The sequence below is a fragment of the Fukomys damarensis genome, unplaced genomic scaffold (assembly GCF_012274545.1).
Source record: "Fukomys damarensis isolate Sample0158 unplaced genomic scaffold, DMR_v1.0_HiC HiC_scaffold_20, whole genome shotgun sequence".
In the NCBI taxonomy this organism is placed as follows: Eukaryota; Metazoa; Chordata; class Mammalia; order Rodentia; family Bathyergidae; genus Fukomys; species Fukomys damarensis.
The window spans coordinates 4,960,956-4,984,327 of record NW_022900932.1 but is presented as its reverse complement, the minus strand read 5'-3'; the positions used below and the strand labels follow the sequence as shown (position 1 = coordinate 4,984,327).

Genomic DNA, 23,372 nt, shown 5'->3' with positions numbered 1-23,372 from the left:
CTGGGACCAGAAGAGACAGTGCAAGGACCTTGTCCCTGAGACACAGCCATCGGGTGTCCAGGCTGAAGTTCAGAGCCACACTGGTCCCCGGAGATGGACCCTCTGACCCTCAGGTTCCAGAGGAGCTGGCGCACAGCAGTTTGCAGGGAGAAACTTGCCGCTTCCCTATGGGCCAGCCGTATCCCCAGACAGAGCCCCAGGAGGGATGGCCCCCAGGTGGGCAGGAGCCCGGGGGTGGGTGGGTGATGTCCTGAAGTTGGGGGTGGCGCTGGCGGCCTGCTGCCTCTCCAGAGCTGGCCTGGTTGGCTAAGTACTTGGCTCTCAGGTCCCAGCCGAGTGCAGGCTGTAAACTATCTCTGGTGCCCCGTGAGCTGCTCACTGACTTCCTTGGATCCTGTGCCTGGATTTTTGTGTCCCCTGAGGCTTCCTGCTGGAATAGGAGTGCTTTACACCTGCAGGGGACAGGGTCAGGATCAATGAGGATAAATGGAACCTGTGGGCCTTTGGGCATCGCCACGAGAGGCACGATCGTCTACTCCCCACACTCCTGAACCGGAAACTCGGCTGGAGCCAGGGTCTGGGTGAAGGGGCTGCTGAGGGAGGAAGAGCAGAGCCACGGTCAGAGGAGGTCACAGGGCAAAGCCAGTCATTTGTCAGAAGAGAAACCAGACTCAGGAAGGGCAAGGAAAGTCCTCGGGACACAGCAAGAGCCGGGCCCAGCTTGGAATCGAGGAGGGTTGGAGGGAGCGGACGTGGAGGTTACCTGAGCCCATCCACTTAGTTTTAGAAGCAGAAACCAGGGGCCAGATGCAGAGGTCCCCAACAGTCTAGTGGCAGTGAACACAGCCTGTGCTCCATGTCTGTCTCCCTAGCCAGACCCGGCAGGAACTGACCAAGGGTGAGTGTGTGCCTCGGGCCACGTGGAGGTGAGACCGGCTCCCCACATCGAGCCATCTGGCTCCATCTGGGGCACTCAGCAGCGCCACTGAGCTCTGCCCACTCCTGCTTCCCCTCGGCTCCACACGGCCGTGGCCCCTGACAGTGCCCACTGGCACTGTGGCCTAGGGTGATGCCAGCCAGATCTCGCCGCTGGGGGATGCTGGGTGTGCCCGAGGCAGACACTGCGTCTGACTCGCTCCTTTGCTTTCTGGGCAGCTGAGGGTACAGGGGTTGGAGTCTGGCTGGGTCAGTGTGGGCCACAGCCTCTGACTCGGAATATGTGCACACGTGTGTGTGTGTGTGTGTGTGTGAGAGAGAGAGACACGAACTGTGCTCACCCAGATTGCGACAGGAGCTGAGACACACTCCCATGCCCTTTCTATCCCACACCTGTGTACCGTCTTTGCGTTTCCATGCGCGTGTAAGCAGCAGCGTGCAAGCGCAGTAGGTGTGTGCACACGTGCGCTGCTGCGGCACATGGGTGCATGTATGAGTGGGGTGCCCTGCAGAGCTCTCTGGTGGCCGTGCCTCGTGGGTGTGCTGCAGACACGGGACACTAGGCTCGGCTGCCTTTCTGTCCTTTGCCGATGTCCAGTCCGAGAGCGGCTGTCCTCGGCCCCTTCTGGGAGGCCTGGCGTGGGGGCAGGGGCAGGGACAGGCCGAGGCCGGCCAGGAGCTCCTGGCTAATTTTCCCGGCCTCAATCGATCCAGCAGCTTCTCCTGAGTCTATTAGCAGTCGGCAAGTGAAAATATCCCCCATCGCGAGCCCTGACCGGAGACAGGGAGGAATCCATAGCAATTTGTTCAAACAGAGGAGAGCGTTTCCCTCTTATTTATATTCCGATTTATTCCAGGCAGGAAGGGGGCTGGGCTGGGGGGCCAAGCCTGGCCAGGCCCCCTGGGTCCCCACTGCCAGCCAAGGTGGCAGCTGGTGCCCCGCGGTTCCCAGGGGGATGAGGACGGGAGGGTGGGGCCGAAAGGGGCCGAGAGCTCAGTTGTGGGTTTGGTTTTCACAGACACAAAGCTGCCCGCCCGGAGCCTCTCTGCCGGGTTCCGGGGCCGGTGCCAGGCGTGTGCTCACCCGCTGCGCCTGTGCCAGGTTGGGGGATGGGCCAGGCGTGGGGTGCCAGGGGCCGCAGCTGGGCCAAGTGGCAGGGGGGCCTCTTCTTCCCGGCCAGCCGTTGGGGACAGTGGGCCTCTTCTTCCCGGCCAGCCGTTGGGGACAGAGCCGCCGAGCCCCAGAGGAGAGCTGGTGTCTTTGCAAGGCCCCCAAGGCGGGCGCAGAGCCCCGGGCACCCCCTAACCCGGACCCCTGCCTCGTACAGTCTGTGCACACCGGGCTCGCAGGCTTCCTGACCCGGAAGTCTCTTTTGAGCACCCGCAGTAATGAGCGCTCCGGCTGTGTTTAATAAGCAGCCACCTTCGGGGCGCGGTGGCCAGGGCCGCCAAGTACCCAGGGTGCTCCTCCTGCCTGACCTGTCGCCTTCCCCGCCTCGCTCTGTCCCGCCTTCTTTACTTCCTCCTGAGAGCTGCTTTTGTGTCTGACCCAGGGACCCCCTGAAGACTGGGGCTCTTAGGACCGACGCCTCTGCAGCCCCTTTTCCAGGAGGACCCCAGAAACAGGCTAGCATTCTTTTGCCCCCGTCTGGCAGGGGTGATGCCATGGCAACCAAAGGGGAGGATTCCGGGGAGGGTGGGCCGAGGCCCCCCCTTGCAGCCCTCACCGCCCAGGTCATCGCCCTTGGGACGGGGCGTAACCAGAGCTTCGCACCCCGCCATCAGCGGCTCCCGCTGCGGCACAGGACTTGCCAGGCTGCATGACACCGCCGAGGTCTAATTTCAGCCTCTCGGACCTAAATATATCAAAGCTGCGGGATCATCATGTGTCTCGCTGCAGGGCGTGGGGGCGCAGGAGGCGGTGTGGCTGGAGGAGTGGGGGTTCCAGCTCCGCCTCCAGCGCCACGCTGCCTGGGCCGTCGGGGCAGGTTTTGCCCTAGGCCTCAGTTTCCCCACCGCCGTGACAGTGCTAATGAGAGCGCCTTCCGAGCAGAGGCAAGGAGGGACGTGTGGAAAGCTGGCCTCTGCCCGGGGCCGGCACACGGACTCACGGCCCTGGGGCTCAGGAAGCTGTGGCTATCGCGGCTGAGTCCGAGGTGGTCGGGAGAGAGTCAGGGGAGCCCTGTGTCCAGGCGAGAGACCAGTGCTGGCCGAAGGCGGAAGGAGACAGGCCCCGGCGGGGCAGGACGGGAGGAGCGCGGCTCTTCTCCCACGTGCTCGGTGGGGCGACAGCGCGTGTGGCGCCCAGCCCTTTCCTGCCATCCGCCTCGCGGCCCTTCCGGACGCAGTCTGGTCCCCTTCGTCCGCAGCCTCTTTCCCGGAGACCTGAAGGGCCTCGGCTTTGCCTTCGCCGCCCCTGGCTGTGAGTGGACTCCGACCCCGTCTCCCCACCCCACCCCAAGTCCCTCACTTTCCTCCTCCAGCCCGCTGGATTCCAAGTCATTTGCAAGTTGCGCGGAGGCTCAGCATTTTAATCAGATCCCACAGTGCGTGCCACTTATGTGGTTTCTACAATTTTAGCCAAAAAAAGGAGAGAAACCCTTCAGTGAGGGAGAAAAAATGAGAGAATATTTAAGCAGGAAGGCAGGTGTTACATTTCTTCATTTTTATATATACCTGATGCTGAGGAAAATGTACTCCCCAACTTTGTGTTTCCTGGATTGACTGTTGGGGAAGGAAAAAAAAGGATTGATCATCTCTGGAAAAGATTCAGCACGTCCCACCTCCTGGGACATCTACATTTGAAGGGACATGGAAAGAGAAGGAAAAGTTAATAACATGCTGGGTGTTGATGAGTGTTGGGAAGACACACAAAACGGGGAAGGATGGAGAAGGATGGAGGCAGGGTGGGCACACTGTCCTAAATGGGTAGTCAGGGAAGAGCTATCCAGGCAGTGAGAATGGCAGGTGCAAAGGCCCTGGGGTAGGACAAGGGTAGGCCTTCTCGAATGACAGAGAAAGCCGTGTGGCTGGAATAGGGATGATGGCCGAAGAACATGAGATGGACGAGGGGTCAAGATGACAGTGGGTGTGGCAGGCTGCTGAAAAAGTGTCAGCTTGGCCTCCAAGTAAGATGGGAGGTTTCAGCCCCAACCCTTCCCCACAGCGGCGTGTGGTGTTTTCCAGGGGCTGCAGCTCCATTCGGGAACCCACAGTGGCCCGGGGCGGGGGTTGGGGTGCCACCCAGCAGTGGGAGGCCTCCTCGAGCGGTGAGATCCTTCCGTCTTCTCCCGCTCTGCCCTAGGGGTGAAGGCCCAGCCTGCTCTCCCAGCTGCAAGACTGATTGAACATTCAGGGTTGTTATCATTATTATTATCCACTTAAACAACTTCACAGGGGAAAAAGAAGCAACCCAGCGACCATCGGGCATTCACCGTTCATTGTCAGCTCCCTGCCCATACCTGTCAATATGTTTTTACATAGCGGTAAACAGTGGTCCGTTCTGTTCTCTCCGCTGACTTTATCTCCTGCACACGTCTCCTGCTATCGATGGAACCCTCAAACCTGTCACTTTTAATGGCCACGGAGCACCCCCTGCATGGATATGCTGAGGTTGGGTCACCGTCTCTCCGCTGCTGAAGGCTGGGCAGGCGCCAAGATCCCTGTTCTAAACAGGTCAGCCATGAGCTGCATTTCTGCGAATGATTCCCAGCCCCTTTTGAATGATGTCCTGGGGGCCTCTTTCCCAAAGTGAGCCTGCCCAACAGGTCACAGGATAGAAGCAGTTTTATGGCTCTCACTGCCCTCCACCGCCGCTGGACTGTGTCGTGGAAAGTTTGGGCTGGCGGTGCACGCCCAGCCACTGAGCAGTTCTGTCATTTTCATGTGTTTGTACTGGTTTTATAGGTATGTGACGCTGTGCCTTTTAACTTCTAATTTTCACTTCCCAATGCCGTATTTGGATCTCTCAGCACCTAGTGATAGGAAGACCGGATCTGGGCAGAACTTTAGAGTCTCCACATCAATTTCTTATACGTCGCCCTGAGAATCATCAGAGGCTTCTGTTTCATACAGGAGGTGGGGATTGGTTAAATTAAGACGTGGCTTGGTGAATTTGATTTGTCTGCCACATCACGTGCGAAGGTCTCCCACCCCCAGTCACCATCCATCCTGTGATATCGGGGCTCAAGCCCCACAGGGGCCCATCCAGCCCGGGGCTAGCACCTCATCCATTGACCCCTCCTGGTCCCCATGCAGACCCCAGGCCTCGGGGGATCTCAGCTCCGTGGGCTTAGGCAGAGCTGGGTTTGGGGGTCAGGTGGAGCCTTGGGGACTTCCTGCTCCAGCCAGTGCTGTCTCCAGTCCCTGGCCAAGGACTGGTCTTGGTCTTCATCCTGGAGTGGAGGCCTGGATCTGGGTGGGCGGGCATAGGAACAGGGTCACGGGGTGGGGGGCTGATGGACTTCATGTCGACCTGCGCAGGGCAGCCGTACCCTGAGGTCAAGGGTGTGGCCAACGCCCCAACCTCTGTCCCTGACCCCGGATCCCTGGACCAGGCAGGCTCAGGTCCTGGGTTCCTGGGAGGCATTCTCTGCCGTGAACCGTGTGAGGGGTGGTGGTCCCATGTCGCCGTCATTGTCCCGGGCTCTGCTACCCAAGGGAAATGGACCGAAATGTCCCGAGTGTGCACCAGGCATGGACCCGACGTGGGTCCCTTTGCTTGATGCACACAGCAGCCCGGAAGTTCCTCCCACTGCATCCCAGCCTGTTCTTCCTGGTCTCCCTGTCTTGCAGAAGAAGCTGAGGCTTGCAGAGGTTAAACAGTCCCGAGGTCACTGAGGAAGGGCTCTCGGCCTCTCTCCTGCCCCTGACACTGTGCCTCAGACTTGCATCCGCAGCCTGCTGTCCAACAGCGCCCAGCTGGAGCAGAGGCCTTCGGCTCTCTTCTCTGCGATTGGCTCCCCGTGGCGGCTAGCGCTACCCTTTGTGCCTTTCATCAAGAGTTTTGATCCTGGTGTCCCGGGGTTTCCCAGAAAGATGGCTCCACCCGCTTTGCACGACAGGCTTCACCTCAGGGCCTGTGCCCACTGTGCAGGTCCCCACCCCTGAGCTGCCCCTTCAGCTCCTTTTATTTTATCTTGAGACAGGCTCTTGCGATGTCCTGGTATTACCCGGGCTGGCCTGAAGCTCACAATCCTCTTGCCTCAGCCTCTCGAGGAGCTGGGATCACAGGCCTGTACCCACTGTGCCTGACTGGATAGCATCTAAGACGGCATCTGGAGGGCACTGTAAGAGGGCCCGCGGAGGAGACTTCTGCTGGCGCACCGTGAGGGTTCTGTGTCATCCCACCCTCTACACCACGTGCCTTGCGGTGAACCAGGCTGGGGGACAGAATGCTGGACATCCCTAGGGACCGGGGTGCAGACACACTGCCCCCCACCCTCCCCAGAGCAGGGCTGGTTGGAGTTCTAGCCTCTTCCCAAAGCCGCAGGTTCGACAATCGGAACTCGGCCCTGCAAACGGCAGCAGGCCGCACGTCTGATGATGAGAGCAGAGCTTGTTTTTATGCTCCGTTGTGGTGACAGGGTGACAGCCCGCGTGCTGATCCTGCTGGCTGTGGCGGCTTGCCATGTTCCGTGACAGCGCCCTTGTCCCCACAGGTCAGAGGTACATGTACTTGGCTGGAGGACAGACGCTTTGCAGGCAAAGGGGAGGTCGCCGAAGGCAGGTTTGGTTTTGATTAGCAGGAAAGGACTGGTGGAGAGGCACGGGCTCCACTGTGGCCAGGGAGAGGGCGGGCAGGGCTGCTCCCAGGAGGGCTCCGGTCTCATTAGGCTCTGTATCCTAGCGCCCAGGGCAGGCGGTGTCGTGTAATAGGTGCTCCGGAAATGTGACAGAACGAATCAGTGAATCAATGGCAAATTAAAAGGTGATTGTGCGTGTCCCCCGAGGCCTGGGGAGGGAGGATGGCCAGGGAATGGACTGATGGACCCGGACTTGGGTCTGTCGATCTGAGAGAGAGTGACTGAAGGTAGATGGGCCACAGGTTAGCTGGTGTCTCCCGCCAAGGTGACCCGTGTGAGGGCGAGGCCAGTGCTGGGCTGGTCAGACTGTTTCAAACTGGGTTTCTTTTCTTTTCTTTTTTTTTTGGTTTTTTTGAGTCAGAGTCTTGCTATGTAGCTATGGCCTTGAACTCACTATGGAGCCCAAGCTGGCCCTGAACTGGTGGCGATCCTCCTGCCTCAGCCTCCCAGGTGCTGGGATTACAGGCGTGTGCCACCACACCCAGCTTCTCAAAGTGGTTTTCTGAGTACAGACCTGGAGCCTCCCCCAGCCTCAGAGGGCTCCTGCAAAGTCACTAGGCCCAGCCGTGGGTGATGGAGGACAGAGGGCAGGGCTCGGCCAGCCGTGTAGCCCCCTGGGGCTGTGTAAAGTCTTGCTGGCCTGTGGGTCACAGGAGAGGCTCAGAGCTTCTCGCCAGGCAGACCGGGAGCACCTTCGTGAGAGGGCCTCCTCCAAGTCCCCGGCCACCATTTCCAGAGCAGCTAATTAAAAGAGAAGAGCTTATTAATATTTCAGCACTGTTAACTCCGCTAAATTATTAAGTGTCCATCTGCATTACATGCATAAAAGGATCAATAAACATGTGCAGGCCAGGCACCAGGAGGGCCAGAGGTGTCACAGGGAGGAGGAGGGAAAGGTGGTTTCTCCAGGTGCTGCGAAGGACTGGCCCAACCAGCGGTGGCTTGGTAACTGTGGCCTCGAGCTGTGAGTCCCAAGTGAAAATCTATGGAGGAAGGGGTGGCGTGAGGCAGAATCCAGACCAGAGTCCTTGGGCCACTTAACCTTGCTAAGCCTCAGTGTTCCCATATGAAAAATGGGAGCAATAAGAACCTTGATGAGGGCAATCAAAAGGACATAAAGTGCTCAGTGCCATGCTCGATAAAATGGTAGCGTTACAGTTATGGTTGCACCATGATGCTGGGGGTGAGGGACCTGAGTCATAAGACAGGTCTCTAGCTCACTGCAATCCCCCCCTGCCTCCTAGCAGCACCCCGCACACTTTTTTGAACTCAGGACCTGGTGCATGAGAAGCATGTGCTTTGCCACTCAGCTACATCACCACGCCTTCAACAGGCCTTGCTAGACACCATTCTTACCCCAGCGCTTTAGGACTACGTGCTTCCCTAGTCCAGGGCCACAGCACTCAATCTCCCTGTACCCCCTGTACCAAGTTTAGCACTTCATACTGATAAAGGTTTGTTGAGTGACTGCCTGATGGACGGCAAGACCAAGACATAGATCCCAACTCTGTGTTGCCTCATTTGGAAGACTCAGAGATTTTGAGATGATTAACGGCAATGTGTCTTTCTGTAAATGATTTTTAAAACGTAAAGCATACAGTGTATTTTTTAATCAGCGCTGTATACCCCCAGCCCTATTATCAGCCTTTTTCAGTGTGAAGTAGGAGGGAAGCTAAAAGCATTTTAAATCAAGTTTTCTTTTTTTTTTTTTTTTTTTAAACCCCCTGCCTGTCTTACGCATCCCACTGCTATAGTCGTGTGTCGGGGGACAAAAGGAGTGAGCGGAGGCCAGAAAGCACTGTGGCTTGGTGTCCTCACTGTGACGCTACCTCAGAAGGGACCTCTTTTCTGCCACTGTTCTCAACAGAGGGACTGGGGGTGGGGGGTGCTATACACCCCTCCACTGGGTTGAGCTTGGGCTCTGTATTTCTTCACTTATTTTACAGAACACTATGGCGTCACATTTTTAAAGAGTTGTTCTGGAAAGGAAGGGTTTTCTGGTCAAATAAAGTTATCAGAACTTTTAATATGCTCTGTGAACGGAGTCTCTCTCAGATATAGGGAAAGCACTTGGCATCTTGATTTGGCCATGAAAAATCTACAAGGGATCTCAATGAACACTATCACCCACAGGGGATGCAAATTTCCTTTCCTAAGGGGGTTTGCTGACATTGCTGGTGAGAAGGAAATAGAAAGTCTCACAGATCGGAGACGGGAAAGCATAGTGGATTCCAAAATCCCACTCCATTTTCTGTCTACCAATGTGTCAAGCAGAGGTGAGCAGATCCAGCCGTGTCTCTTGCCCCAAGTACAAGCCCTAGGTCCCAGCCTGAAGGGCCAGGTCTGGTGCTGCTCCTGCTACTGTGCTTCGAGGACTTGGGGGTCTACATCTGTGCAGCTCCCCGGAGATGTAAGAGGGGGGTCGTCCACAGACACCTGCAGTGGGGAGCAGGGTCCCCAGCCAGCAGGTGGAAGGCCTGGGTTGAAGTCCTAGCTCTGTTACTGTCTCGCTGAGTGACTCACACAGAGCATTTCTTCTCTGGGCCTCAGTTTCCCTCTGCAAAGGAGGCTGCCTAGAATCTGTCCTTTCTGCCTCTCTGCGCTGATGCGAGGAGCTAGAGATGCACAGTGGGCCCCGGAAACGTGCCAGCTGTCAGCACGTGCGGCAGACAGAGCAGGGGCTTCATGCGAAGGGGACACATGCTTGGGGAGCCAGGCCTTGAGACCACACAGGGCCGTGTTGGAAATCAGTGCTGAACTGGTGTGGTGGCCCGGGCCTGTCATCCCAGCACTCCGGGAGGCTGAGGCAGGAGGATCACAAGTTTGAGTCCAGCTTGAGCAACTTAGGGATTTAGCAGGACTCTATCTCGAAATAAATAATAAAAAAGGGCTGGGGACATAGCTCAGTGCAAAGGTTCGACTCCGGCACTACCAAGAGACAGAAAGAAAGAAACCCACACTCGGTGTCGTCTGAGCCGGGCACTATCTAGAGCTCCCCGTGAGAGGTGGATTGTATGTTCCTCAGCAACCCCATGTCACGAATGAGGAAACTGAGGCTGAAGTACCCTGCAGAAAGCCATGCGGCATGTGTAAGAGCAGGCACCCCGAGGAAGGGACTCTGCTCCTCCTCCCTCCTGTGCAACTCTGTGGGGCCCTCAGCGCGAATCGTGAACATATCTGTGGGACATCCCTACCGGCTCTAGGTCTGCTTTGAGCGTTTCCACCCCTGGGACGCAAGGGAAGGAGGTCTCTTGTCCCCACACCTTGCTTCTCTGTAATCATCTCCAGAGCTGTCACTTACCGAAAGACCACGTACTATCGGAGCTGACGTTTTACATCTATTGCATTAAAACCCTCCCTACGCCAGCCCTGGCAGGAGGCATCATTGTTCTCGTTTTACAAATGAAGAGGCTGACGCCCAGGGAGGTTAAGAAACTTGCCCTGGGTCACCCCGCTAGTGGGTAGCAGAGCCAGCTATTAGTCCTAGACCATCTGTGTGTCCCTCCTCTCTCTCCCGGGCAGACTCCTCTCCCCACCGCTCCTTGCCCGACGCACTCTCTGGAACCATCCTGTTTACTGCTGTTCCCTTGTTTTCTCTCTGTTTCTCCCACAATGCTCTCTGAGACGTGGCCCTTTGCTTTTCATGACAGGGTCGTCTCCGGCATCCAGGGGCTGGAAGACTGACTGTCACGGTGCATCAGGCCCTAGCCTGGCCTGTTTGCCTTTGAATCCGATGCTGCCCCTTGGCAGAGGCTTCCCCAGGGTGTGCAGAGCTGGTGGCTGAGGTGAGGTGGGGAAGGCTCCTTCGGGACTCAGGCTCAGTAACACAGTTCCAACCATTCCAGGAGGGAGCAGAGTCCAGGGGAGACTGAGTCATGCTGACAGACCTCGGTGGGGGACAAGGGACACAATGAAATGCCAGGGCCGAGGGGCGAGGAGAGGGAACGGGGACTTCATACTAGCGAGCGCTTGTTCCAGATGGAAAATCTGTACCTCAAACCAAGCCAGCCTGGGAAGTGGTACTTGGAACGATTTGTGGATTTTCTTGCTGGATCTCGTGGTTAATGGTGTCAAAGGTTGGGTGCTTCCCCGCGCCTTAATGAGGAAAAGTTTAGGGTGAAATCTTAAGCAAATGCCTTGCTGCAATTTTCCTCTGTGTGTTCCTCCACTGTGTAACCAGCACTCAGATCAAAAATGTCCAATATTCCTGCCACAGGAAGTTCTTAGGCTCCCTTCCCGGTAAATAAGACCCTGTCCCACCCAAGGGCGGTCAACATGAAGCCTCCGTTACAGTAAGACTCGTGTTCCCAATTTTGAATTGTGAATAAATGAAATCATCCTTTACGTATGCTTTTGTATCTTGTTTCTTTCAAACAGCACCCAGGATGGTCAACAAGGTTGGGTCTACTTGCAGTTCTTTTTTTTTTTTCACTTGTATGTAACTTTCCATTGCACAGATATCAGCGTTTCCTTACTCCCGCTGCTCTTGGGGACCTGCCGGTTGTGTCTGGGTTTTAGCTTTCGGGGATAAATCCACCATGGCTACTCTTGCATCTGCCACGTGGTTCTGCGCGTGCTCGTTTCCACTGAGTACTCCGCTGCCCGTCCAGCACCTGATGGCCCAAGCCTCTTCCAAAGTGGTTCTGCTGCTTTCAAGCTGAGTGATCTTCCCGGTCCTGTCATCAGGGGGCCCTGGACAATCTCGCCCACATCACCCATGGTGCCCTCTCCTGCCCATCTCCTCTCCCATCTCGTGTCTGCTGGCCGGGCCCACGTTGTCTGGCCTGTGCTGCCCATGGCCTGAGATGGTCCCGCTGTCCAGCTCCCTTTCAAGATTCCCGTGGTCACCGCAGTATCAGTCATCACAACACCGCCTCACTGTGGGCGCACCGTGGTGGCCAAGATTACAGCTCATCTCCCCGTGCAACCTGCCAAATGGATGTCTTCTTGTTGAGAGGCACCCACCCGGGCCTCGTGCAGACATCCGTGAGGCCTCCGGGCCTTATCAGCAGCCGCCAAGCACATCGTCTCTTGCTCGGTTGTTTATTGATGCGATTTCTGGGGCCCTTGACCACAGGTGGCTGTCTCGTCCCTGGATGATGGTGTTCGTGCTTTTTCACAGCAAAGGATGACAGCGCCCGGCCCAGTCCCCAGGGTCTGGTGAGCATCGTACACAAGGGCTCTGTGCTGGCCACAAAATTAACGCAAAGACTTGGAGGCCGCCTGGTCCACTTCTCTCCTAGAAATGGGGAAACAGGCACAGAGAGATGCCTTGAGCTGCTCATCTCCTGACACACAGCCTAGGCTCCTTTTTCTGTCCTAGCCAAGCAAGCAGGGTGACGACCTGGACACCCAGACTCAGTGTGGGGCAGTCGTCATTGCTCGCAGAGCCCGCTGCTGTTTGCAGAGACTTGCGCGGTCACACGTGGCCTGTGCCACTCCCGGGCTGCCCTGCAGTTCTCCTGACCACTGACAGTTGCCTCTGTGGGCCACACTTCCGCGAGTGGCTCATGCCTGTCCCACCTGTGGCCAGGGGCTCTGCTTATGGCACCCGTAGAGCACATACAGTCCCACCAAGCAGTTTTCATACATCTTGTGGCTGGCCTTGAACTCATGGCCATCCTCCTGCCTCAGCCTCCCAAGTGCTGAGATTACTGGCACCATGGTGTGTCACCATGCCCGGCTCCCTGGGCCATCTGTATCTGTCTTCCGGAGCTTAGGAACTTCCCCACAGGATACCCTTGTAATTGACTCATGCGGCATTAACTGAGCGCCTGTGGTGAGTGAGGCCTTGTTCTGGGTACCAAGGAGAAGCTCACGGACTGGTAGGGCAAACACAAGAATCCTGCGTTTGGCAGACACTCGGCTGATACTTTATGGATGCACTGAAGGTGTGAGACACATTGGCTGCATACGGGAAGGTTTCCTGGAGGGAGCAACACTTTGATCTTACCGCTGTGAGCCTTCTCAGGGTGGGCTGTGACCATGGCTCTTTGCTCATCTTCCCAGTGGCCCCTCTAGCCACATCCTAGGCCCTGGGCACTGTCACAGAGGTGGAGGGGGGTGCAGGGAGGAGGCCCCGTCTTCCCAGAGCTCCAGGCCTGCAGTGGGAAAGCTCTGTACCCTGAAGAAGAAATGGTGCACAGGCCTGGGATCGAGGAGTAAAGTGACACAGCCTCTGCAGAGGACAGTGCAGCCTTGGGACTGGCCAGGGAAGCGTCTCAGGTTTCAGTGTCTGAAAGCTGACCCTGACGTGGTGAGGGGCAAGTGGAGTCACAGCTGAGGCGAGCACTTTGCTGAGAAAAAGTTCTCAGGAGAAACCGAGGGAGTGAGGGAGGCAGCCAAACAAGGAGGCAGTCAGGAGGCAGAGCCTCAGCCTATCTCCATGGCAGGGAGGGGTTCTCTATGGGGCATGGACAGCTCCCCAGGCACCCTGCGTGCGTGTGTGTGTGTGCGCGCACGCATGTGCTGGGAAGGGCATGGCTTCCTAGGCATTTCTGGCCAAGGCAGCTCTGAGTGCGAAGGGCTCACTTGAGAAGGTGAGCGGGGATGGACATCCTGCCACGTGGGGCAGCCAGGGGAGCAGCATGCTAATCAGTCCACCATCTGATCACACAAAGGGCACAGACATTCTGCCAAGGGCAGGTGCCAGGGGTGTCGCTTTCCCACGTCCCTGGCCTGGGGCCTCCCTGGAGCTCAGCCTGGCTCCCTATCCAGGAACCCTCGGGAGGCAGCCTTAGCCCCCGCAACCTGGTGCATCCATCCGACCTAAGCCCCCACATCCTGCCTTCCTTCTCTTGCCAGCTCCGGCCCAGGCCCAGATCGTGCACGCAGGCCAGGCGTGCGTGGTGAAGGAGGACAACATCAGCGAACGCGTCTACACCATCCGGGAGGGGGACACCCTCGTGCTGCAGTGTCTGGTCACCGGGCACCCTCGACCACAGGTCAGCCCGGCAGGAGGGACCAGGCCTTGCGGGGCCCACCCCCACCCACCGGGGGCCAGAGCTTGAGAGGCAGGGGAGCTGGGTACTAGAGCTGCCAGGTGGACGGGAACCAGAAAAGAGCTGGGAAATTAGCTCTGTGGGGAGGAGGTAGAGACTGGGCTTTTTCACCTGAAAAAATTGGTGGCTGAGGGGGATGAAAACCTGGACGTTCATTTCTGCTCTGTTCCTCGTATCCACTGAACAGGCGCATGTTTGGATGAGGCTTTAACCACGGTAGGAGGGTAGACCGCGTGCCGTGCACCAAACTCACGTCACACCTCTCTGCAGTGTTTTCTCCCTGAATCGCACAGGCATTACCGGCCCCATTTTACAGCTGAGGAAATTGAGCCTCCTTGGGAAGGCTAAGTAAGCACCTGGGTCACACAGCTCTCGGAAGGGCGGAAGCAGAACCTGGATCCAAAACCGGTGTTCTTTCTCTCTAGAGTTTAGCACACCTCCCCTGGCTATGCCCACCCTTAGGTCAGGAGCTCCGAGAATGACTACAACACAGACATCAGTCTACTGCAGGAAGCTTCCAGCAGGCAGGCGTGACACCCTGGAGGCTCAAAGACTCCAAATAATTAGAAAGAAACCAAAGACAAATATCTGGAAATGCCAGAAGAATTCTGTCCCAGACCAAGCCCATGGTTCAGGCAGGAGAGGTTGGCCGGTCGTCACTAGAGGGACGCCTGGAGCTGGGAAGAAAAGGGCTGTGGGGCTGGGAGGGATTTGCTAGTGAGCTGCTGTGACCTTTAAAAGCAGCAGAAAAGGTGCAGGCAGTTGGATCCTAGGAAGGACAGTAAAATACAAAATCCCTTTTTTTTTTCTTTCTCCTGGATGATTTGGGGACAGGACCGGCCCTGGCAGGTTTGGCCTTGACAGGGGCGGCTGCGTGAGGAAAGCCCGGGAGACTTGCAACCTGGAACCGGGTCACACCTTGCTTCTCCTCCGAGGTTTGCTTGGAGGTGAAGACAATGCTGCTGGATTGAGGTTGCTGCTTGCCTTGGGTGTGACTACCGAAGTGGGGCCGGTTCTCCGTAAAAGGCCATCTACGTGTGTCCCCTTGTGAGCCCCACGTGCGTCACCAATGGCTGTGTGCACACGCACACTTTTCTGTTTTCATCAGGGGTTTGCTGTTCCTGCCACTCCGGCTCACACCGTGGGCTGGTTCTCCCTCTCGCTCCGTCCCTGCACTCTGCTGCCGGCATGAGCACCACACCGCTCCTCTGCTCAGAAACCCTCAGTGCTTCCCTGTTATTTGCCAGCCCCCTGAGGTGGAACTGCAGACTCTCTGACCCTCCCGCCTCTCCCGTCCGACCTCCCGCTGCTATGGTCCTAGCACCCGGGGTGCCCGTCACCCTCCGGAAGTACACTCTGCCCTTGCCCACTTCAGCCACGGCTGCTGCCTCTCCCGGAGTGCCTTCCCGTTTCTCTTTGGCTTGTTTCATTACAACAGATGTCTATTGAGCACCTGTCATGTTCCAAACTCAGTCAGGGGCCCGGAGGATGCAGCTCAGGTGTTGCCTGAGGCTTCCCTGCCTCCCCGAGCGCCTCTCTACCCGGCTACCTACGGCAGGGTTTCTCCAGAGCTGACCAGGATGGAAATCGGTCCCTCACAACCTCCTGTTGGAAGTGACAGGTTGTCACTCCTGTTCTAGTCCGGGGTCACACAGCTCTAGGAGGAAGCGGGAGAGGCTTAGGGAAGAGTGTGAGGCCAGGAGACCATCCTGGATGCTGGTCAGACGCCTCTCACTCAGAAGAGACCGGGGCTGAGAGCAGCAGCCTGGTGAGGCCAATAAACGAGTTACATGGGGATGACAGACTACTTTCACCGCATTCTTAGTCTTCCGGGAGCTAAGTATAAACTCGATCCTCTCAGCAGCCCTAGGGAAAAAAGGAAACTGGCCATTTTACCGTTGGGGAAAGGAAGGCAGGAGAGGCCCTGAAACGTCCACAAAGCCGTGCGCAGATCTCCAGCCCAGGCCCCCGACTCGGAGCCTCGTCCTGTGACCTGGCCCCCGGTTCTTGGGCCTTCTGGGCTCCCCGTCCCCACCAGTGTCTCTGCTGGGTCAGGCCTGGGGAGGCCCCGATGCGTGGTCGTGTTCCGCCCGCAGTCCCTGCTGGTGGCCGGCTGCGTCTGACCCCATCCGCCCGGCCCGAACCAGGTGCGGTGGACCAAGACCGCGGGGAGCGCGTCTGACAAATTCCAGGAGACGTCGGTGTTCAACGAGACCCTGCGCATCGAGCACATAGCGCGCACGCAAGGCGGCCGCTACTACTGCAAGGCGGAGAACGGCGTGGGCGTGCCGGCCATCAAGTCCATCCGCGTGGACGTGCAGTGTGAGTCAGGCGTCGCCCCCACCCCCGCGGGGGGGCTCTGGTCACAGTGCGGGGCAGGTGGAGAAGCGGCTGGTGTGATCTGGTGCTCTGCCAACAGCACCTCCTACCTCTGCTTTTGTCCGAGGGACAGCTCTGAGACTTCCCACCCCACCACCCGGAGGACCCTCCTCTGTCCCTGGTCACAACCCTCAGCAGAGGCTTGGGCACTGATTTATTTCCTAAAACTTCTGAAGTGTGGCATGACATTAGGAGTTTAAAAAAAAATTTTTTAGCATTAACTTTGATGATTTATATATACAGATGTGTGTAAACTCCATCCATGTCAAGATATGAGTATACCAGGGCCCTGGAAAGTTCCCTTGTACCCTTACCCCAGAAGCCATCACTACTGTGACTTCTGACACCATCAGTGAGCTCTGCCAGGTGTTGGGCAAAAAGAGAATCTCACCAGGTGTGGTGGCACACGCCTGTGATCCCAGCACTAGGGAGGCTGAGGCAGGAGAATTGCAGCAAGTTCGAGGCCAGCCCGGGTCACATAGTGAATTCAAGGCCTGCCTGAACTATGTAGCAAGACCGTGTCACAGAGAGAGAGAGAGAGAGAGAGAGAGAGAGACAGAGAGACAGAGAGACAGAGAGAGACAGAGATTAATTCAGAGAGAGAAATAGAGAAGGGAGAGGGAGACAAGAGACACTTAAGCAGGTTACAGCTTTCCCTGAGGGCTGCCAGGAGCAAGAAACCCCCTCTAACTCTGGGGCTCCCGTCCTGACCCCACGGGGGTTGTGCCCTTGCAGACCTGGACGAGCCGGTGCTGACGGTGCACCAGACGGTGAGCGACGTGCGGGGCAACTTCTACCAGGAGAAGACGGTGTTCCTCCGCTGCACGGTGAACTCCAACCCGCCCGCCCGCTTCATCTGGAAGCGGGGCTCCGACACCCTGTCCCACAGCCAGGACAACGGCGTGGACATCTACGAGCCCCTGTACACCCAGGTCGGGACAGGCAGCTGGCTCATCCCTGAGAGGTCGTGGGGGCCGTCTGCGCCGTCTGGAATTCTGGGGACTCCAGCAATTCATGTCTGGTGTCAGAAGCACAACTGCTGAGCAGGGTTCAGACAGCCTGGGGCTGAACAGTCAGAGCGGAAAGGTCAGGAGGCAGTGACCAGGGCAGGAGAGCCCAGGGCGCCATGTTCTCCAGGGTCTCTGCTAGTTTGGAAAAGGCACCCAGGGACAGCAAGGATGCTGCCTGCCGCTGCCGCCTTGCACATTGGGCACCCGTGGGCACAGAGGGCTCTGGAGGGGCTGTCAGAGTCCTCCGTGTGGTCCAGTCCCCCCTTTGCGTGGGTTCTAAGACAGAGCAGGTTTCCCTCCATTTCCAGAGTGGGGAAACTGAGGGCTGGCCAGTATGCGCCAGGGCACCCTCAGACCCAGAGAAGCTTTCGGGGAGGCAGTGCCAAGGCTGGTAGAGTGTGACACTGTGGCGTCCCCCCAGGCCCCAGGGGTAGTGGCAGTCAGTGGTGTGGGTGGAGGTGGGAAGATGGGACCTGGGACAGAAATAAGTGGCCAATAGGGTGGGGGACCCCTTGGAGACCCCAGCGGGTCCCTCACTCCAATGGTGCCCTGCTGCCCAGGGGGAGACCAAGGTCCTGAAACTGAAGAACCTGCGGCCCCAAGACTACGCCAGCTACACCTGCCAGGTGTCTGTACGCAACGTGTGTGGCATCCCAGACAAGGCCATCACCTTCCGACTCACCAACACCACAGGTACAGGCTTCCCCGCGCTCCCCGTGCCCAGGGGAGACGGTGATCTGCCGTGCGGCCGGCCCTCCTCCCCTGGGCCTACTCCTGTTTGCTCCCTTCTCGCCCCCCACAGGGCTCCTCTGACCCCCACGACCTCCCAGGCCCCCTGGTGTCCCCCTCGCACAGCCCTCTGAGACCCTACCCCCTTGTCCCCTCAGCACCGCCAGCCCTCAAGTTGTCTGTGAACGAGACTCTGGTGGTGAACCCCGGGGAGAATGTGACAGTTCAGTGTCTGCTGACGGGCGGCGATCCCCTACCCCAGCTGCAGTGGTCCCACGGGCCTGGCCCGCTCCCCCTGGGTGCCCTGGCCCAGGGTGGCACCCTCTGCATCCCTTCGGTGCAGGCCGGGGACTCTGGTTACTACAACTGCACGGCCACCAACAATGTGGGCAACCCTGCGAAGAAGACCATCAACCTGCTGGTGCGGTGTACGTGGCCTCAGGAGGGGAGGACGGAAGCCCCGGGCGCTACCCGGGAGCTGGGACAGGGTCCACCTCCTTCTGCGCAGTCAGCGGGGTCAGGCGAGGCATGTTATAATTTACATTTCTAAATAGAACCGTGGCAATCCAAGGAGTAGGAAGGACTGGTATTGATTACCTATACTTTTCTTATTTTTAGATTAGGAAACAGATATTGCAAAAAGCCAAGGTGGATACCAGGCTTTAAGAGAAATCCCCTGGCTTTCTCTCTGTACAGTGCTTTCGATGTGATGAACCGAATTTAAGTGTAAAACATTTCCGTAAATCTTTAGTAGCGAAGCATTTCAGTGAATCTGAAGATCATCGCTGAGTGTGAAAACGATACAAAACCTGGAGAACGTGGGGCCGGGGATTTAGCTCAGTGGTTCCGCCACCTGCTTCGCAAGTGCAAGGACCTGAGTTCGATCCTCAGTACACCCCCCCCACCACAAAATAAACTTGGAGAACATCGCACAGCCTTTCCTCACCAAACCTCAGCCTCGGTGGTTGCCACAAGCTGCTTCCTGCCCTATTGATTTTGCTCCTCTGGTTGAAGGAGAAAACTTTGCACTGCTTTGCGTGTGCAGTGTTAGGTATTTTTGCTTCTAAGATCCAGCTCTTTCACCTTGAAAGTAAAAGGCAGTTGCTGCCACACCTGAATCTATGATGATGCGAGCTCAGTGTGGCCGAGCGTTGCTCACCTGTCACTCTCTGTCTGCCTCTCCTCCTCACAGAGAATGGTCAGCTCTTTCTGACATTTTACTCAGATTTGAGGAAAAAAGGTAACAAGGTTGTGGCTATTTGATGGCCCTTGTTTCCTGTCTTGGTGCTTTTCCCATCAGCGGCAGCAGCTTATGTTTCTCCGCCTATTCCATTTGACCTTTGAAACCTGGGCTGGGTCTCGTGGTTGCCTCTGAGGGTGATGACCCTATGGCCGCTTTCACCAGCCCAGTCGGAATTTGTGGCAGGCGTACCAGTTTCCGGTCCAGTTAGCACTCGGCCTACTAAGAACTCTAATCTTTGTCTTACTTCAAATAAGATCCACATTTTTAAGAGGCTAGGCCCTTTTCATTCTAGACTCTGCATTTTTATGTAATTGTGTGTAAGATGATTGTATTATCTTTTATTTAAAAAAAAAAACCAACAAACTTGTAGCAAAGAATCAAACAGCACATAAGGGAAAAATGTGCAAATTAATTGCCTTTAAGTTGCTCTCAGTTCCACTCTCCAGACAGGATCATTATTATAGGCTGGTGCGTGCTTCCAAATTGGTGTTCGAGGCTTAAAACAAAAATAAGCATAGAGCAGTGGGCAGTGGCCAGGAATGCCTGGGGGGGGACGCCCTCTAAGACTGGGTGGGGATGGGTGCTGATGCCCCACCCCATGGCTAGCATCATTCTTAAACTCATTTTTCTCCAGTGAGTTTTAGAAATGCATGATCCCGCAGGAGAGAAAAGGAATGGTCTGTGGCTTTGGGCCAGCCCCAGCCACCCTCCCCTCTCCATCCCTGTAGCCATGAAGAACGCCACCTTCCAGATCACCCCGGACGTGATCAAAGAGAGCGAGAACATACAGCTGGGCCAGGACCTGAAGCTGTCCTGCCACGTTGACGCAGTGCCCCAGGAGAAGGTCACCTATCAGTGGTTCAAGAATGGCAAGCCGGCGCGCATGTCCAAGAGGCTGCTGGTGACCCGCAACGACCCTGAGCTGCCTGCTGTCACCAGCAGCCTGGAGCTCATCGACCTGCATTTCAGTGACTACGGCACCTACCTGTGCATGGCTTCCTTCCCAGGGGCACCTGTGTCTGACCTCAGTGTCGAGGTCAACATCTCCTCTGAGACAGGTGGGCAGCCGGAGGGGCATCGGGGAGCTGCGGGGAACCAGAGAGGCCTAGAGGGAGGGTGTGGGGGCAGCAGCTTGGAAAAGGGAGGCCAGCGAGGACCTCATTTGTTCAGGCTGTACACATTTCTTGAGCCCCTACTAAGTGCTAGGTGCCATGGTAGGCCCTGGAATAAAGCAGTGGGAAAAATAGACTCTGCCCTCCTTGAAAACGTAGTAGGAAAGTTATTGTTTTTTCAGGTTGCTTCACAAACAAATCTATCATTGCAAACTGGGATGCATGAGTCTAGAAAGCATTTCCAGAGATAGAATCCTTGATTTGAGATCTGAAAGAGGGGCAGGATTTTACTTTGCAAAGGAGAGTAAGGGAAAGGTGGGGAAAGAATAGTGCAGGCCAAGTAATCCACATGTGCAAAGGCACTGAGGCAGCAAGGTACATTGGCCTTTTGGGAACTGAAAGGAGGTGAGGGTGGCTCTGAGAGAATGGGTAGGATGAGCTCAGAGGGCTTGGCAGGGCCAGATTATGTGTGGCGTTGTGAGCTGTATTCATTTTTCAGGACAGTTAATAACACTATCACAGACTGGGTGGCTTCAACAGAAATGCATTTTCATCTAATTCTGGAGGCTAATAGTCTGAGATGGAGGTGTTGGCAGGGGTTGGTTTCTTCTGCAACCTCTCACCTTCTCTGTCTTCACAAGGCCTTTCTTGTGTGCGTGAGTGTGTTAATCCACTTAGAAGAACACCGGTAATGTGGGTCAGGGGGCATCCCAGTGACATCATTTAACCTTAAGTACTCTGTCTCTGAACAGTCACACTCCAAGGTGCTCGGTGTTAAGACTTCATTTGGAGGGCGCACAACTCAGCCTATGCTAGGCCATGGTGAAGATGTGGGTCTTTATTCCAATAATAAATAGCAATAGTGAAATGATGATGGCTAACATTTACCATTTACTGTGTGTTTTGATGATGTTATGTTTTTCTCACTCACTTGTGTGACTGACCTCATGGGGGTCATTGTCTTCTCATTTTACCTATGAAGAAATTTAGGTTCGGGCAGCTTGAGAAACTTAGCCAAGGGGACAGCACGGTCAGGGCTGGAGCTAGGATCAGGGCCCAGGGCCTGTCCTCAGCCACCACTGCAGGGCTTACACTTTGGGAAGGACAGAAGATTGGAGAGGACCTTTGGGAGAGCTTCTCTCAGGCCCCAGCGCCCTGAACTGAGGAGCAGCTATCCTGCGACCAGAGGCAGAAATGAGTGTTCTAACTGTTAGGACTATTTTCTCTTCTAGCATTTCCGCTCTCACACCTCAGTTTCTCTGTGTGAGAAATTAGACCAGGCGGCCTCAGAGGCCTCTCCCGCCCTGACATCTACCCGAGGGGCGACCCAGAGGTCAGGACTGCTTGAGTTGGGCTTTGGAAGTGGACCAGAACCCCACAGCACCCACAAATTCATTTTGCAGACTGCTTTGTGTGGAGCCCTAGGGGAGGAACAGAGAGGATCCAGGTGCAAGAGGCCACAGCCCCTTCCTCAGAGCTCACTGCCGGGGTGGGGAGGGGTGAGGCAGGACCCCAGAAAAAATGTGACTCGCAAAGTGAAGGAGGGGATCTGTAGAGCACCCTGGGGACCTTAGGGACTGAGAACCAGGCTGCCTCCGGAAGGCGGAGGAGGCTCTCAAGGACACAAGGTCATGTGAGCCTTGTGGGGGTTGAATTTGCCAGGCAGAGGGACAAGCCCACAAAAAAGAAAGTGGGAGTCCCCCAAAACCGGGCTTCATGTTTCCAGTGAGCACTCCTTACTGTAGATCTGGCAGCTGGGTCCCGAGATGGGGTTGGGGATGTTCGCTGGGGAGGCCAGAGCCTGAGGGCCTTGTTTGCAGAGCCAAAGAGTTTGAGTTTTAACCTGAGGGCATGGAGAGGGAGAGCCCGAGGTAGGCGGGGTGTGGTGTGGAAACAGTGTTAGATACCGGGAAGAGGCCCAGGGCTGTTTCTCTATTTGGCTCCTAAGTCTGCTGCCTAGGGCCCGGAAGCTTTGTAGAGCCCCAGGAATCGATTTAGTCTTGGAAAAATAAATGAGCTGGCTCCAAAATACAAAGAGAAAACTGCAAAACTAAAGCCAATAAATGTATAAATGTTTAGAGTGTATGAATTATGCTAACTAGATAACTGGGCCTTAGCTCGCCTTGTAGAATTCTTTTAAAATAGTAACTTTATAATTTAATGATATTTAATGTTAAATATTTAATACTTAATGATAAAACACACCAGTGCATTTTAATTTGATATGGGGTAGAACAGGACCCAGGAAGGTCTTCAAAAGACCCTCAGTTTGGGCAATGTGTTGGGTTGGATTAGATTCAACTGTGAATAAGAGAGCTCTAATTAGTAGTGGTTTAGGGGCTGGGGTTGTAGCTCTTGGTGAAGCACTTGCCCAGCTCGCAAAAGGCCCTGAGCTGGATCCCCAGCACCTGGGGGTGGGGGTGGGGTGGGTGGGCGTGGTTTAAGCAAGATGCCTATTGCTTCCTCTTGTAGAAGTCCCCTGGCCAGCGGTTTGGGCCAGTAGAGTGGCCGTGTTCCACCAACTCCTCTGGGCTCCAGGCTCCTTTGACTTTCTGTCCCCTCAGCATGGGCCACCTGGTCCAGTGAGCTTCATTCAGGCCTTCAGGAAGGAGAGAGGGAAGAGCCTCTTCTTTTTAATATACCTTTATTTCCCCCTCGCATTCCATTGGCCAGAATTTAGTCACATGGCAACCAGTAGGTCCTAGGGAAGCTGGGAGATGTAGTTCTTATTCTGGGTGGCTGTGTGCCCTACTAAAAACCAAGCACTGTGTTCTAAGACTTCGGAAGGAACTGCCAGTGTTGGGGGATAGACTATGGTCCGTGATATCTCCTGGAGAGAAAGATGAAGGCTTTAACTAGGGCAGCTATGGGTAGGAGAAAGGGAGTTGAGAAGGAGAGATTGGGTAGAAATGCTTAAATCAACTCTAAATCCCCTGTACTTAGTAAAGCTGGACAAGGAAAAGGCCGCGCTGACTTTAAGACGTTATAAATTGGGAGAGTCTGAGGTAGCAGTGGGTTCCATAGGGGAGAGGGACCCACCTGAAGGAATTAGTGTGAAATCTGTGCTGGGGAGGGACTGGCCCCAGATCAGGCAGGGAACGGGGCAGGGGATGGGGGAGCCTAATCCCCGCTCCCGGCCCTCCTCCGTCCCCCAGTGC

General features: G+C 56.1%; 1 protein-coding gene across 1 annotated transcript in view; it reads left to right on the top strand.

The window, feature by feature from the left end:
* Mdga1 (MAM domain containing glycosylphosphatidylinositol anchor 1) overlaps nucleotides 1-23,372 on the top strand; it is a 45,680-nt gene that overhangs the window by 9,692 nt on the left and 12,616 nt on the right. Inside the window, exons 2-7 of the mRNA XM_019209717.2 lie at nucleotides 13,545-13,684; nucleotides 15,889-16,063; nucleotides 16,856-17,052; nucleotides 17,691-17,823; nucleotides 18,018-18,287; nucleotides 19,831-20,463. Coding sequence (XP_019065262.1) covers nucleotides 13,545-13,684; nucleotides 15,889-16,063; nucleotides 16,856-17,052; nucleotides 17,691-17,823; nucleotides 18,018-18,287; nucleotides 19,831-20,463 — 1,548 coding nt within the window. The remainder of the gene's footprint in view (nucleotides 1-13,544; nucleotides 13,685-15,888; nucleotides 16,064-16,855; nucleotides 17,053-17,690; nucleotides 17,824-18,017; nucleotides 18,288-19,830; nucleotides 20,464-23,372) is intronic.